Source organism: Anabrus simplex, chromosome X (genome assembly GCF_040414725.1).
Source record: "Anabrus simplex isolate iqAnaSimp1 chromosome X, ASM4041472v1, whole genome shotgun sequence".
Lineage (NCBI taxonomy): Eukaryota > Metazoa > Arthropoda > Insecta > Orthoptera > Tettigoniidae > Anabrus > Anabrus simplex.
Window position 1 is genome coordinate 162,229,071 of NC_090279.1, and position 15,398 is coordinate 162,244,468.

The window sequence follows — 15,398 nt, forward strand, 5'->3', positions numbered from 1 at the left end:
ATACGTGTCAGCAGGACGGGCGAGTGACCTTTTTTAAACTTAATTTTTGTTACTATTATTGGAATCACATGTTCCGTTCATTTTTCTAAATTATCTTGGCTGATAAACGATGTATAACCTACAAGTCAATCAATCATAGGCTACGGATGTAAACAAAGATGAGAATTGAATCATTGCGCATGTGCAAGCATTACCAACTTCGGAGATGTTCAGCTTAGTAAAGCTGCACATGGTCCCCCTACTGTGAAACTCGTAGTGTTTAAGCCAAAGAGTAAGCCTTGCTTAAGCGGCGTGCGTGGCTTACTAAAGCTTCGGCTTAAACTCAAACTGTGAAACCGGGCCTAAGTGTTCATGCCCTCTATATCTATAATCAAATTATGCAAAATACAAACCGCCTTAACTATCAGTTCCTCTGTTTTGAATTTTCGACTACAACTGAGAGCTGCCAGCAGCGTGTGCGCGGGGCTGCTGCAGGGTAAAAGCTCCATGGCGAGCAGCCTGGCTATAGTCAGCAGCGAGATGCTAGCGCGAGCATCCACGTGCCAGCAGTGAAGCTGCAGCATAAACGTACCCTTTAGATACGTCTTCTTCGCTTCAGATATGCCAAGCAATTTGCTATAAGCCTTCTTCAACCTTAACAATCCTACCTGAGGATGTCCTCTTTGTTGTTACCTTGCATCTATCTGCTTGAAGTCTTCCCCAAAAGATTGCCTTGTATTCCAAAATGAAAGGTGTATCCTTTGCTCGTAGCACTTTAATATCATTCCAGATAACTTTATCATCACTCACATTTGTGGTAAAATTATCTGACATGTGGCAGTCTTCTAGTATTTAAGTTGTAACTTTCCAGTGAGCAGAAAACTGAAACATAGGCCATAGCAACGATAGAAGCATGATTTGACTTATGGCACTTTTTCAGGACATAGATGAAACATGAACCATTCATTCTACCCAATAACTCAAAATCAAATTTTTTGATTTGTGGCAGCTCCTTCCGGGGGCGCAAAATGTACATTTAGTGAATTGCTGCTAGATTTGCTACGAAGATTTTATCAAGAAATTTTTACTGTATACAACACATGAACAGTGACGATGGCAAACTTTATAGCTTCAAGCTATTTTTATTAACAAGATATTTTAGCGAGAATTAGGTAACGTACCATATTTCCATTCCATCCATGAAGGCCTCCCCCTTTTGTTCATGACACATACTTTTTAGTATAATTGAGTTTAAATTTTTTAATGTTTTTAATGTGTTTTAACATTAAGATAGTACGAATGTCATCATCATCATCATCATCATCTTCCTTCCAAGTATTGGGCCATGTGACCCGTTACGGTCTTGCATTTTACTTTTTGCAAGACTTGAAAGCAATCAAATGTCCTTCCGACGGGTTGCTAGCCTGAAGGAAGATAGTACAAATGCGTCAGTCTTAATTATACAATACACCTAAACATATGTAGCTGAGGATGTCTAGAAAGTAGATGAAACATGTTCTACAGTTTTTAGTTTGTCTTAGGCAAATAAACAGTATCGATCAGTTGGAACTGCTGTGTTTTTATTTACTTCTTTCAACAGTATATAACATCTATACGGAAAATGCGGACGATTGCTTGCAAAATGTTTGAAGCATTATAGAATGCCTAATCAAAATACAGAATGGTGCTATATAATATGGGATGTCTGGTCAGTTAGTTTAGCTACTGGGGATCCAACAAACCTTCAGGCTCAGGATTCAACACATGACTAGGAATGATAAAAGACAAAATTTAGGTAGGTAAAATTTAAAATTTTCTTTTAAAAATTATTACAAAGATGTCACTGACAACTAGAGTCCAGATTTGTATGCACAATGAAATAGTAAATTATGCAATGAAAAATGCAGAAAGTCATACATGCACCATAATATGTAAAGAGAAATTAACAAAACTCAAACTACCTGAAGATGTGACTTAAAAATTACAGTACAGTTCCACTGACTTTTGCTTATCCAAAGTTTTGTTTTATCCAACACGTTTGTGAAGATAATTCAGGTAAAACTATGCACATTTTTGGCATTTTCAACAATGGTGAAAAAGATACAATAGAGGAAGAAATCGAGTTGATGCCCCAAAAACATCAATGAAGGATTCGAAGCCCTTGAAGCATCGTTGATGTACATAGAGTAACAAGAGGATACCTGCAGCACTGGTGTGTTTTTTCTACAGAGAATACAGTGGAACCTCGATTCTCTGTTTTTGGAGGGACCATTAAAATAAAACCTAAAACACGGGAAAATGGAAAATCTGCAAATGAATGAAAGCCATCAACAATTTGGCTAAACAGGTGGAAACAATTACCCTCACTCCTTAATGTAAACCTTGGGCTCAGCTGGAAAGCGCGCTCGCTACACGTGTCAGTACGAGTTGGAAATGACACAAACTATTTACATGTAACGTGCGCAAATAAAACGACTGCAGTTTTTTACTTTTAACACGAAAACGTAAAATTCCCAGTCTTATAGTAGGACCAAAACAGTAACAGGGAATCCCAAGACCGCCCACCCATGGCTTTTTGTATGTAAGGTGCAACCTGTTCGGCAATCCAATCGGAAAAAGTAAAAATATATACATCTAACCCTGGATATAATGTGGATGTTTTATAAGTGCGAACATTTGATGAAACTCGTTTCCTCTTCAAGTAGAGCTGTCGAAATGCTCTGTATCTCCTTACAATTTTTTTTTTTTTTGCTAGTGGCTTTACGTCGCACCGACACAGATAGGTCTTATGGCGACGATGGGGTAGGAAAGGCCTAGGAGTTCGAAGGAAGCGGCTGTGGCCTTAATTAAGGTACAGCCCCAACATTTTCCTGGTGTGAATCTCCTTACAATTATTGTGGCCACTCTCCGCTTTATAATTTCCGAGATTCTCTAAACAATACCACCCGAATTCGATGCTAAGATGGACCCATATGCTAGTTCACTGCTGATCGCTTTTCCAGTACAGTACTTGCTCTAATTATTGCAATGACGGGGCATTAACGCTGAGATCCATAAATATGCCATAGTCATCCTTTCGTGAGGTATAGTTTATTGAAAAATGCTTGATCGAGGATTTATGTTGATGGGACTGTAATTTCTGGACGGTTAATCCAGGAAATCGTTTCTTCAAGGAATGGATAATGCAGGAATTTTACAATGTGATTTAATTACGATGCTTACGGGACCACATAATTTGAATGCATGATCCGGGAAAACGTAAATTCCGGGAACGGATAATCGAGGTTCCACTGTACATGACATGACAGTTGGCAGGCAAACAAAAGTCTATTACAAACTTTCTGAAACAAATTTAAATCTGTATCAACATCCCTTTATGTTCAAATGAAACTGTATTAATAATACACTCATGAGCAAGTGAATTGGAGATACCTAGCTAGTAACTTGCAGAACCCCCATTCCCCTTGACAGTGCAATGCGACGTGGTATGGACTCCACAAGATACCGGAAGCATTGGGGAACTATACTGATCCATGATCGCTGCACAGCCTCCCGTAATCCATGAAGATGGTCGAACATGGTCTGGGCATGCACATCTCTCTGGACAGAATCCCAAATGTGCCCAACGGGATAGAGATCAGGGCTCCTCGGGGGTCAGGTAAGCATCTTCACATCCGTGGAGTGCTCATCGAACCAGTCAGCTACAATTCAGGAGCGATAGGCTGGAGTATTGTCTTGCTGAAGGTACAGGTCGCCTGTAAAGAGGCTAACAAAGTGTGAACATGATCTGCCAGCAGGTTCCTGTAATGTTTACAAGTGAGGGATGTTGTCAAATGTACCAGGAATCACATTTCATCCCACGTGAACAGTGCCCAAATGAGGATACTGCCACCACCACCGGCCTGAACTGTACCCTGTCGGCAAGAGGGATCCATTGCCTCGTGTGGTTGATGATGTACTCGTTCCCGGTCATCGACTTGTACCAACTGGTACTTTCATTCATCTGACCATGCTGTGAGCGTCCAATAGCAGCGTTTCTTTTTCCATCTCAGTCATTCTGCCTTGTAATGGGTGCTGAGCAGAGATATCCTTGTGGAATGCTTGCTTCTGTACCCCATGGCGAAGAGATGATTCTGGATGGTGTGGCTACTCGCACAAGTCGTCGTCCAGCACTGAACTGATGAGTGATATGTTGCACTGTGGCTCATCTATCCACTCTTACAATCCGATGATCCGCCATCAATCCATCAATGCATCCATGTGCTCACGGTACTCTATTGATACGTGGCCTTTGGATAGCCCAGTGCCTGCATGACTTCAAAGATGGATTGGCCCATACATCTGGTGCTGACAACCTGGCAGTGATCAAATGCAGTGAGGTCTCATGACTTATCCATCCTGTAGTCAACTGTTAGTGATATGCCTGTACAAGGTCTGAAGTCCTCGCTGTCACATGCTCTTCTCTTACATTCGCCAGGCCGAGCACAGCGTCATTTCCCCACTACGACAGCTACTGTATCTCTAATTCAACTGTTTGTGACTGAAAGCAACTGTAAGCATTCGCAATACTGTTTTCTCTTTTCCTATTAACCAACACTCCCACTGATTCATTTATGACAGATAAGCAGAACTTGACTGTAAATCATTACTGCATAACACTAAATATATTTTTAAAATGAACACACATTTCAGTTACAAATTAAGGCTCTACTGATAACACATTATTCCTGAGACTGGGACATTTCAATCTGAATGTTCTGAACTCGATTCATCCACCTGACTGGGGTGAGACATATTTTCCAGCCATGAGCTGACTTTCCTAACGGCCTCATATTCCTCAATGGCATCTTCCTCACACATTTCAGGTACCTCTTCTGACCAATCAGGACATTCATCCAGATCCCACATCTCCAGTAGTATAGACGACATAACATCTGTACTCTTGAGCAGGCTGGATTTAGAGCGCTGCCAGGCCTCCGGTACTGTCGGTTCTGGGGTACCTTCTCTCCTTAACTTCAGTTTCTTGTTTTTGAGACCTGTAACAATATAAGGTACAAAATATCCATTAATTTTCTCAACCTTGTTAGCAATTTTTGATAGTGCCAGTGTAATGCTTAATATACCCTTAGCAGTATCTATATAAATATACGTCATCATCATAATCATCATCATCATCATCATCAACATCATCATCATCATCATTTTACAGTTCCAGTTTCCCGGGTACTGTTGGTGAGCTTCTTCCATTCTGTCTTATTGAGATACGTTTTGTTAATAACGTCCTCCAGTGTCCTTCCCTGATCGGCAATGTCCATCTTCACGAGGTCCATCCAGTGGGTTCTTGGTCTTCCCACCATCCGTTTCCCTGCCACATGTCGCTCTAAGTAAACACATGCTGTCCTTGTTGTCTCCATGCTCATTACATGCTCAAACCACCTCAGTTTGGACATGCTGACCCGATCTAACAATGATGTAACAATCCCAGCTTCCTACTTAACCACATCATTCCTTAACTTCTCCAGTTTGGTATTTTGAATTGTGGACCTAAGGAACTTCATCTCGGATGCCTGCAACCTTGATAAGTCTTTCTTAGTGAGGGGGCAGGTTTCAATACCATAGGTTAAGATTGGTATGAAGTACTGATTGAACATCACCAGCTTTGTTTTTTGTTGGTACTCTGGGATCCCAGAGGAGTATTCATACTTGTTGGTAAAACTGAGAGATCTTCTGCACTCTATATGCTGCCTCCTTTGTGGCTAGTGTATCGCGAGATATTACACTACCAAGGTATGTAAAGCTTTCCACACTTTCTAGTGGATGGTTTCCTAGCATGATGTTCGCTGGCTGTCCCTCTCTGTTTATTGCCATCACTACTGTTTTGAGTTCACTTCAGATTGAATTCCAGGAACTTAACCTTCCATTCATTGAGTCTCGACTGTACTTGTTCCTCAGTTTCTCCCCAGATCATAACATCATCACCAAAGGCCATTACATTTAGTTCACCAGAGGTTTTCTTGATGTTCTTCATTATATCATCCATGATGGTGAAAAACAATAATGGGGCAGCATCTGAACTTTCCTCACCAGTCCCTCTGGCACATTTCTTTTTCTCAGGCATTCCCATATCTACTCTCTTGCAATGCTGTCATATGCTTTCTCAATGTCAAGGAAAACCATAAACAGATCTTTGCCCTTTTCCCAATATTTTTCCATTAACATAAGGACACTGAAGATTAGGGATATTGCGGACCTGTTAGGCCTGAAGCCATACTGTTTCTCTTCAAACTGTGGCTCTAGGATAACACGCAATCTGCTCTCTAAGATTTTCTCAAGAATCTTAAGCCCATGAGAAAGGAGTGTTATTCCCCAGTAGTTGGAGCATTTTCGGCGATTTCCTTTCTTAAACAGGGGGATAATGACACTCTTGCTCCAATCAGTAAGTATTTTGCCATCTTTCCAAACTGCATGGACAACTCTGTGTAGCCACTGTAAACCCTGGACTCCTGCTGCTTTAATAATGTCCGTGCTGATGTCATCGATTCCTGAGGATTTCCCTTGCAGCATCTTCTTAAGGGCTGCTTCTGTCCTGTTCAATAGGTGATCAAAATGATTCCTCAGAACCTCTCTGATGTCCTCTTCTTTCGTGGCCAGGTTTCCATTAGGATCCTCAATTGCTTTGATGGCTTCAACTGAATTCCTTTGTTTTTGATCACTCTGAACAATAGTTTCATATTTCCTGTGCTGCCTTCCTTCAGTTTTTGAGTAGATTTCTCCCAGCACTTTATCTTCTCCTCGTCTACTACTCTTTAAACCCTCAATTTCTTGTCCTGGTAAACTTGCTCGAGGTCTCTGATCTTCCCCTCGTCCCTTACCTGTTCTGGCTTGGATTTCTCTCTATTGGGTCTTTTGGGGCTATATTCCTTTCATTTATCGAGGATCTTACTATCTCATTCCACCAGGGTGTCTCTTTTTCCCTTACTCTCGCACTTGTCTTCCGGCAAACCTCTATTGCTTCTTTTATCAAGGTGTTTTTAAAATCTTGTCCACTCTACCTCACCACTCTTCACTTCTTTCATAGGCAGTTGTCCTCTTATATGTCCTGATATACGGTCCTTTTTCCAATCTGTTGTAGTTCCCACACCTTAATCTTAGGCAATTTCCTGGTTGTTATCTTTGATACATTACTATCTTTCAGATCTGCAACTAATAACCAGTGGTCGCTATTGAGGTTCTCACTTGGAATCACCTTGATATCAGTCACAAGTCTACATCTTACTTCATCTGTAATGACATAGTCAATGACCGTCCTGCTCTTTCCATCCGAGCTGTAACGGCTAAGGGGCCGATGACCTTATATGTTAAAAAACAAGCATCATCATCAACAAGCATCTAACGGGTAATCTTGTGACTGACTCTTTTATTGAACCAACTGTTTTTTACTACCCAACAGTTTCTTATGCAATAGTCTAGGAGATGTTCCCCTTCTGAATTCCTTCTCCCATAGCCATGTGGTCCCATCGCTTTCTCATAGTCATTCCTGTCTGCCCCGAGCTGTGCGTTGAGATCCCCGATGATGGTTGCCCACTCTTCACTGATGGTCTCTTCTAGGTCTTCAAAAAACTTGTTCTTTTCATCTTAACTGCAACCCGTCTGAGGGGCATACACTTGCACCAGTGTCAGCTTCTCCTTCCCAAGGTGAACTGTTAACTTTATAATCCTCTCTTTGATATACTGGATCTCTGTAATACCATATAACTCTTTAGACAATATCAATCCTACTCCATTTCTCATCTCTCTATGCTTACCAATCCAGTAGAGAGTATAGTTTTTCCCCAAACTCTTTTCTTCCCTTTACCTTTCCATTTAGTTTCACTCAGTCCGAGGATTGATATTTTCCTTCTCTCCATGATGTCCACTAACTCTTCATATTTTCCAGTCAAACTCAGTACAATGATTGTTCCTATTTAAGTGTGCTGTCTTCTCCGGGGTTGTTGCACCATCGCAAGGTTTGGCCTATCATCAGGCTGTAAGTCATCATACCTGGCGTGGCTCGTATAACTGTTCAAAATCTCCTAATATCACATTTGATTTTGCATAAATAAAGTATAGATTTAAACAACTATTTCATTTTTTAATGTAAAGGTGTTAGACATTCCTTTTTCAGTTTTTAAACCATGCCTACCCAACCTATATGAAATTTCCACAAATTATACCCTCCTTTATTTTGAAGTTGAAAATTAGGAAAACAAGGGGATGTTATATGCGAGTAAATACAGTACACTGAATAGGATCCCAAAGTTTGCACAAAGCTAACAAAGTACTATATTGGGTGGAACCAGAAGTTTATATTCTATTAAGGAATACAGTTGTTTATATGTAACGTAGTCATAAATTCTCTATAACAAGTTTTACCTGAATAGAGTTTCTTCATATTACACCTCTTAGTGACGTACAGTTTCTTGGCTGGTACTGGCAGAGTACCTCTGAGACCTTGTCCTCTCCTGGTGTTGGAACCAGCCTGCACGCGCTGGTAGAACACATCACCAGCAGCCGTGAGAGACAGCAAGCTGAAGCCAGTCTCCTCATGAACAGATGGCAGACAAGTAATGCCCAACAGGCTCTGACCTAGCCTTGTGTTCAGGAACGGATCCAGACACTCGCCCCTCGACTGTGCCTGAAACGGTACACACTATGACATAGTATAGAGAGAGATAGGAACATGAAGAGGAGCACAGTAGATGTATAAACACAATGACAGGAATGTGTGGGAAAAGGGAGCAAAAGAAAAAGGAGATAACCTGGACAAAAATGAAAATACAAAAGGACAAGGACAATATCCACATCATTAGGTACTGCCATCTTAAAATAGATGGGCTCTCTCCTCAATAATACCAGTTGATGATCGTTGATTGATAAAATGCTGAAAGCGCTCCAGGACGAAGCAGCCACAATAGCTTTATCACTGACTGTAATGAAATCTTCGAGTTGGGATTCCACAGGGCAGTTTGGACAGTGAAATAGACGCTCAAGATCTTGAATTGTGCCACAGTCGCAATTAGCATTCTGCATATAACCCCATCTTTTGAGTGTAGCCTTGGTTTCTTATTCTGTTAGGGGTATTACAAACAGGCCAAGATTGTGAAGAATGTGCTGGAGTTCCTTCCATTCACTCATTCCAGTCGGATATAGGGTTGGCCAGACCGGAACAGTCAGTTGTTCTGAAACATTTATTTTTTTGCTATTTGTTTTACGTCGCACCAACACAGATAGGTCTTATGGCGATGATGGGACAGGAAAGGCCTAAGAATAGGAAGGAAATAGGCGTGGCCTTAATTAAGGTACAGCCCCAGCATTTGCTTGTTGTGAAAATGGGAAACCACGGAAACCATCTTCAGGGTGGCCAACAGTGGGGTTCGAACCCACTATCTCCCGGATGAAAGCACACGGCACTGTAACTGCGCGGTAGTGGGAACTTTGTAAGGCAACATGACATGCTCTGTGTCAGCCTGTACCGGATGTGCTGTGTGTAGTTATGGCCAGCATAAAGTTGCATGGAAAGTGAAGGAACAGTCGGAACACCTTAAATTCACGCCCAGTAACGTTTAAAGGCTGCTTTTAAGTTTAGATTTTTTCGGTCAATATGAAATATATAACACGGTTACAATGGCAGCACAGGTGTTTAAAAGTAACTAATCCAAGGATATTTTCACCTGTTGAATGTATCGGCATGTATTGTGAGTAATTAGGGCCAGGATAAAACTTCATGGTACGTGAAAATACATGTGATAAATATCATTCTTGATCCGTATTGATGAATTTGTGGTGAATTCAATAAATTATTGTTCCAATCGTGAAAATGCAGTCGGAACTTTGAAATATGCACCCAAAAATCATGTCTAAATGTTGTTTTTAGGATAAAAATGTTTTCATTCATTCTGAAATACACCTGCCACAATTACACTGGCAGTAGGTTTATTTAAGAAAGTCACAATGTTATTAAAAACATACTTGCACAGTTCAAGAAACATTCGTCAGTACTCTATTTACATATTAGCTCTTTTTAATTTGGGAAAAATTAATCTCTATTCCAATTTTAATAAACCCTGATAGGTACACAATATACAAGCAGAACATGAAAATAAACATGAACCCATACAAGCAAAACACGAAGATAAAAATTAATGTACACAAGCGGAACAGGAGATTAAAAATAAAATTATACAAGCAGAACATGAAAATAAAAATTGTGGGATGTTTAAGTTTGAAATGTCTCGTCATTGTGCCAGTTGAAGATCCCTCTGCAGACAGAGTAAAGAACATAAATTGCATTTCACTCTGTCCGGTCTTATTCTAGTAAAAAAGTCCTAAACAGGACTCCGGTGCAATATTATGCAAAGTTTACCATCTTTCATGCATATATTACAAGGGTTCAATGAAAACAGTCCTACAAAACAGTTGAAAACAAAGCAGAACACATTTATTTGCATGTACCGAAGGCCAGTTGCTGGTGCAACAGAACTCACAGGACGAAGAGGGTACGATGGAACACGGAACACTCCAGCACATGGCGGCACACTGCCGGTATCGATAGTCAGCTAGTCGAAGGGCAGTGCATAGTGGCGCTTCTGACGGGATAGCGAGTCACACTGTCCCAGTTGTGCTGAAACAGAGACATAGTCCCCAACTCTAGTCGGATAGTGTGGACTGTTGCTGCTAGTATTGATTCTGAGAACACGTCGTGTGGCGGGTGCTGCCCTGGTGTTAATGAAACTCCTCCGTGGCCTAAGATGTTTTACTATTTCACGACCGTAGAGAGGATTTCAGTTGTCCACTACTTGTTTGAGATTCTCAGTTTCAGCTGCTACTTGCCATCGGATTGAAGGTGGAGCTATGCCACAAGTGTGATAGAGCCTTTTGACATTTATTGGTTTGAGGCAGCTAAAATTACACAGGACATATAGTTCAAAGCAATATTCACTTTGTGGGGATGGACAGAGTTGACCCACATTGGACAAGCAGACTCGGATGTAGAGAAAGAAAGTGCCAAGCCTGGAGTACAGTTCCTGGATGTGCTCTCCAGCTTGACCCTGTTAGCATGTGTAGTGAACTATTTCTGGCTCAGACCTTTATACTGAACCAATACCAGTTCTTCTAAATCAATTTCTTCTCAGCCCCTGGCGAGCTCATTTCTGCTTCCCAGCTTCATCGGAGGGCAGGCTTTAACATCACCAAACAGCCACCTTGACAGATCATCAGCCTTGATACAGGAAGTGTAGGATAACAAGAACATCGGATGTGGAGATTGCCCTCATGGTTTTGTGTTTTTAAGTTTGTCATTACCTCTTCTTTCTGTTGCTCCCGCTTCCCACACTGACCTATCACCATGTTCACCCTAATACTATTTTGATCTTTTCCAACACTTACATTTTCAAATAAGAGAGGGAAAAAAAGGAGTTGATTTTAAGTTAAGCTGTTCAAAGAATATTCTTTTCAAATAGATTATGGAAGCTGACTGATGACCCATTCACTCACTTGTGAATGGCAACATCACAGATATTTCTCTCCAGATCCATAAGTTGTAGTATTAGGACAGATATAAAAATAGCTGAATAGGATGGCCCACTTGACAGAGAAGTACAATGAAAAAGAACAACCACGTCATTAAAATACAATTGTTTACAAAATAAATTAAATCTTTGCAGCACTGAAAATGCCCATCTTTAATGTTCCATCATCTACAGAATAAGTTTTTTAAATTTTTTAAGTATTCAGCAAACTTGTCCGTTGATCATCACGATCATCTTTCTTCTTAACCAATTTGATCTTGGATTGGGTTGTCGATCAGTGATCGCCATCTCTGCCTCTCTTTCCACCATTCTTCATCAGACATCTTCAAGCTTTGCCATTCTGTTCCTTAGGTCTTGTTCAATTTGTTCTCTCCGTAAGTTGTCCGTTGTAATGCAAAATAATGTTATATTGAGTTAAAATATGTTATTTTGAGGTTCTCACATCAGTTTAAAGTAACAGAAATTGTGATTAGTAAACATGGTCATCATGCAAATGTTGAAAAACTTGAAACAGACGGTCACTGACGCTAACCACCATGCACGAACGGATGACTGCTAACCATAGTGTTATGAAGAGTTAAGCATCTACCGTACGCAGCAAAACAAATGACACTGAAATGTTACTTTACTGCATTAGTATGGTATGTACATCAGGCCATTCAAACCCTAAAAAACACCTTGTTTGTCAATTGATGTGACTACATCTGAAAACCATATATTGCACAGAATAAATGTGGTTCTCATTCTTCATGGGCAACACTTGCTGCTATGCTGTCAACGGGGTCGCTCATCCCTATCTCTTAGATACTGAGGAATTTGAATGTGATACACAAATCCACCCAGCCCTTAAATGATCCGCCACAGACTTATCGCTCAAACCGAGTTTCAGTGGTGTTCATTGTAGATCGAACCTTCCAAGATGGGCTCAGAAGGCTCTACCGTCTGAGCTACTCAGGCCAGGAAGACTGTAATAATACACCACTCGTGGAGTAAAGACTTCACGATACATAAAGTTTCCCAACAGTTTGTTTCACTTCACAAACCCAAGTGAATATCAGTGAATATCATATCTAGGTCTATGGCCTTACCTACCTGATTTAAAGAATCCTGGATTGTTGTAAGTTTGAGCAGCTGATGCGTTGAAGGAACAGCTATTTGAACAGTAGCAGGTCTCTGGTTAGCAACACAGACCACTTCCTGGCTGGATGGCAACAGTAGGGTGTGACTGCATACAGGAGGGGAGCTCATCTGATGCGACCACGCGCTGACGACCTCGCAGGGGGAGGATCGCTTGTCCAGCAATGCTAGCTTGTGTGTGGTGGCCACGTACAGCAGGTGCCTGGAGCGGCGACTAGGAAACACCAGCGAGACCTCTTCGCATGACAACAAATCTAGCTGCTTTTTAAATGGCAGCTTCTGCCTGTTTCCTGACTGTTTATAAACATAAAAGACAGTATTTTATATGTTAAAAGCATAATGACAAGCTGTATTGACAGGAAGGTAGCAAGATTTTTTAGAAAATTTAAGAAAAAAGCCACGAACGTACCAAGGACCCTAGCTGAGAGTGGAAATGCTACCATTTCACCAAGTCAAGATCCTTAGTTTCAGACCTCCCTTAGTTAACCCAATGATGATAGATTTAAGTAAATATGATTTCTAAGCCAATTCACAAGGTTCTTGGTTCCAATTGAGATTGCGCTACTCAAAGTTCTCCCTCGCAAACATTGGAATATAGGCCCAGGAGGGATGCTCACGAAGCAGTCCAGCAAATATTTATACTCTGAAAATGTTACCACCCAGTAACAAATGTACTTGATGAATTGCAAGTACAATATTTATAACATTACAGGAGGACAATGGGATATGTGCTCACAACCCCATAAACAAGTACACTCTTGAGGAAATGAAGATGCCATTTTCCAAAAGAAAATTCCTGTCCTGGGCATACAGAAGATGCCTTTCAGGGAGGGGGCAGAAACACCCATTAAACTTGGCAACACTACTGGACAAGATGAAAAGCCTGTGTACCCTCCTGCATACGGCAGTGAAAGTGAAACCCTACCGATAAGGCCATATGCACTCAGTGGCGAGTATACAAAAGGTTCAGGCACTCTGTGCAGTGTTGTATGCCCCACTATCGATACAGGTGGTGCGCTGGACCTCTCCATCCTGTGACTGACTGAATGGTGGAGACCGCACCTTCATAAAATGTGACGGGAAACATGTGGTCAACTATAATCGATGCCCGAGCTGCAAGGAATATAATATTTCACAAAGAGCGAAGAAACTGAAGGGTGATGGAAGACAGCAGTGTAGCTCCTTTAGGTTTCAAAGCACCTCTCAGGCAAAGAGGGTCCAATAAACTCTTCTGATCCTTCAGCACACACTAATGCAAAAGTACAATCAACATCGGACCCAAGACTAGTCTCCAAGCAGGTCCTTCTCATTACACTTGGGGTCAAACCCAGAAACCTGGGGAAAAAAGCCTCAACGAAAAAACGTACGGCCCAACCTCAATAAACCCAAAGATAGGAGTAGGGAGATGGGGACCACGCCCAGGAAATCTGAGCAGACAGAGGCGGATACTCTCAATGCCTGCTCCACCCCTCGCAAGAAGTGCACGCTAGATAGAGCAAGATAAACAACATCCGATACCCAAACAGAATCCACTACCGAGGCTACGACCTACACATCAACAGCACACAAGGGGAGCTCAAGAAAAGTAGGTTGTGGGATCTGCTCCCTACAGCTCTTGAATTTATGGCAAAGGATGATGAGAATCCCAAGTGGCTAAAGCTGATGGTTGACTTCAACATCTTATGTTGTTGTTTGCCTACATTTTAGTCCCAATTAATAAGCAAACTGCAATGCCGAATATATAGGTCTAACAAAATGTAATTTCCACACCACATACAAAGAATACATAAATGTTGTTAGATAAAATCGGCAGTCAGCCTTTGGAGAACATGTATATGGCAGCTTCTACCATTTCACAGACATCAAGACAGATGTTCAAAATTTACATCGAATATAAAAGCAAATCATTGAAACAAAAAACAGGCAATAGAAATACACATGGCTAAAAAAGCCAACTAAACCCACCTCAACAATCACACAAACACCTGAAAACTTTCCACTTCATTGTGCTACTAAATTAATTCAAGACAACATATCACACTATTTTTTTTTAGATGTTAACTCTTACAGCGATCTATCAGCCATGTGAGCTGCTGCTAAAAATGCCAGGGGCTGATCTGTCGGCCATGTTTTCTTTTGCCTGTATCTTCAATCCCTGCTGCACGACGACAGCATAAATAATACCACTGAAAAGATTGAATTTTTACTCTCTGGAAATATCAATAACATTCAATATCTTTATCAGTAGAGTTTTATAAAAGCTTTCTTTCAATGCACTGCATGTTTTGCATCTGGTAGCCTTGTACTTTGCCCCTTCGTGTCAACTTGTTTGTTATTTTACTTGTTTATATGTTTGTTTATTTACCTCCGATAATGTAAAGATGGCTAAGTATATTATAGATGATGAAATATGCAATGTTTTAACATTAAGTTATTCATCTGAGAGTGGTTTATTGACTGACAAGTGTTCGAAGTAAAGAAAGGTCAATGTGTATTTAACCTGCATGTGCAGAATTATATAAAACTTATGTTTTTCATTCAAAATTAACTTAATATTCTCACAAAGGTATCACACCCATGATAAAAACATACTATAAAAGTAAATTTAGGTTAAATTTCAAAATTTAAATTTTTCACAGAAATAATAAAAAAATTGTACATTTTTACATGAAGTAAATTAAACTAAAGAGAGAAAATCCCTCCAAAAATGAAAGG

At 40.7% G+C, this 15,398-nt stretch overlaps 1 protein-coding gene across 2 annotated transcripts in view; it reads right to left on the reverse strand.

Annotated features, from left to right (window-relative positions):
- Positions 1 to 1,162: 1,162 nt before the first annotated feature.
- The window catches only part of TAF1C-like (TATA box-binding protein-associated factor RNA polymerase I subunit C-like), a 103,953-nt gene continuing 89,717 nt past the window's right edge, over positions 1,163 to 15,398 (reverse strand). For both annotated transcript variants that reach the window (XM_067158732.2, XM_067158731.2), the window contains exons 9-11: positions 12,639 to 12,977; positions 8,392 to 8,653; positions 1,163 to 5,015 (exon numbers count right to left, since the gene is read on the reverse strand). In XM_067158732.2, the coding sequence (XP_067014833.2) occupies positions 4,723 to 5,015; positions 8,392 to 8,653; positions 12,639 to 12,977 (894 nt within the window). In that variant the 3' untranslated portion in view covers positions 1,163 to 4,722. The remainder of the gene's footprint in view (positions 5,016 to 8,391; positions 8,654 to 12,638; positions 12,978 to 15,398) is intronic.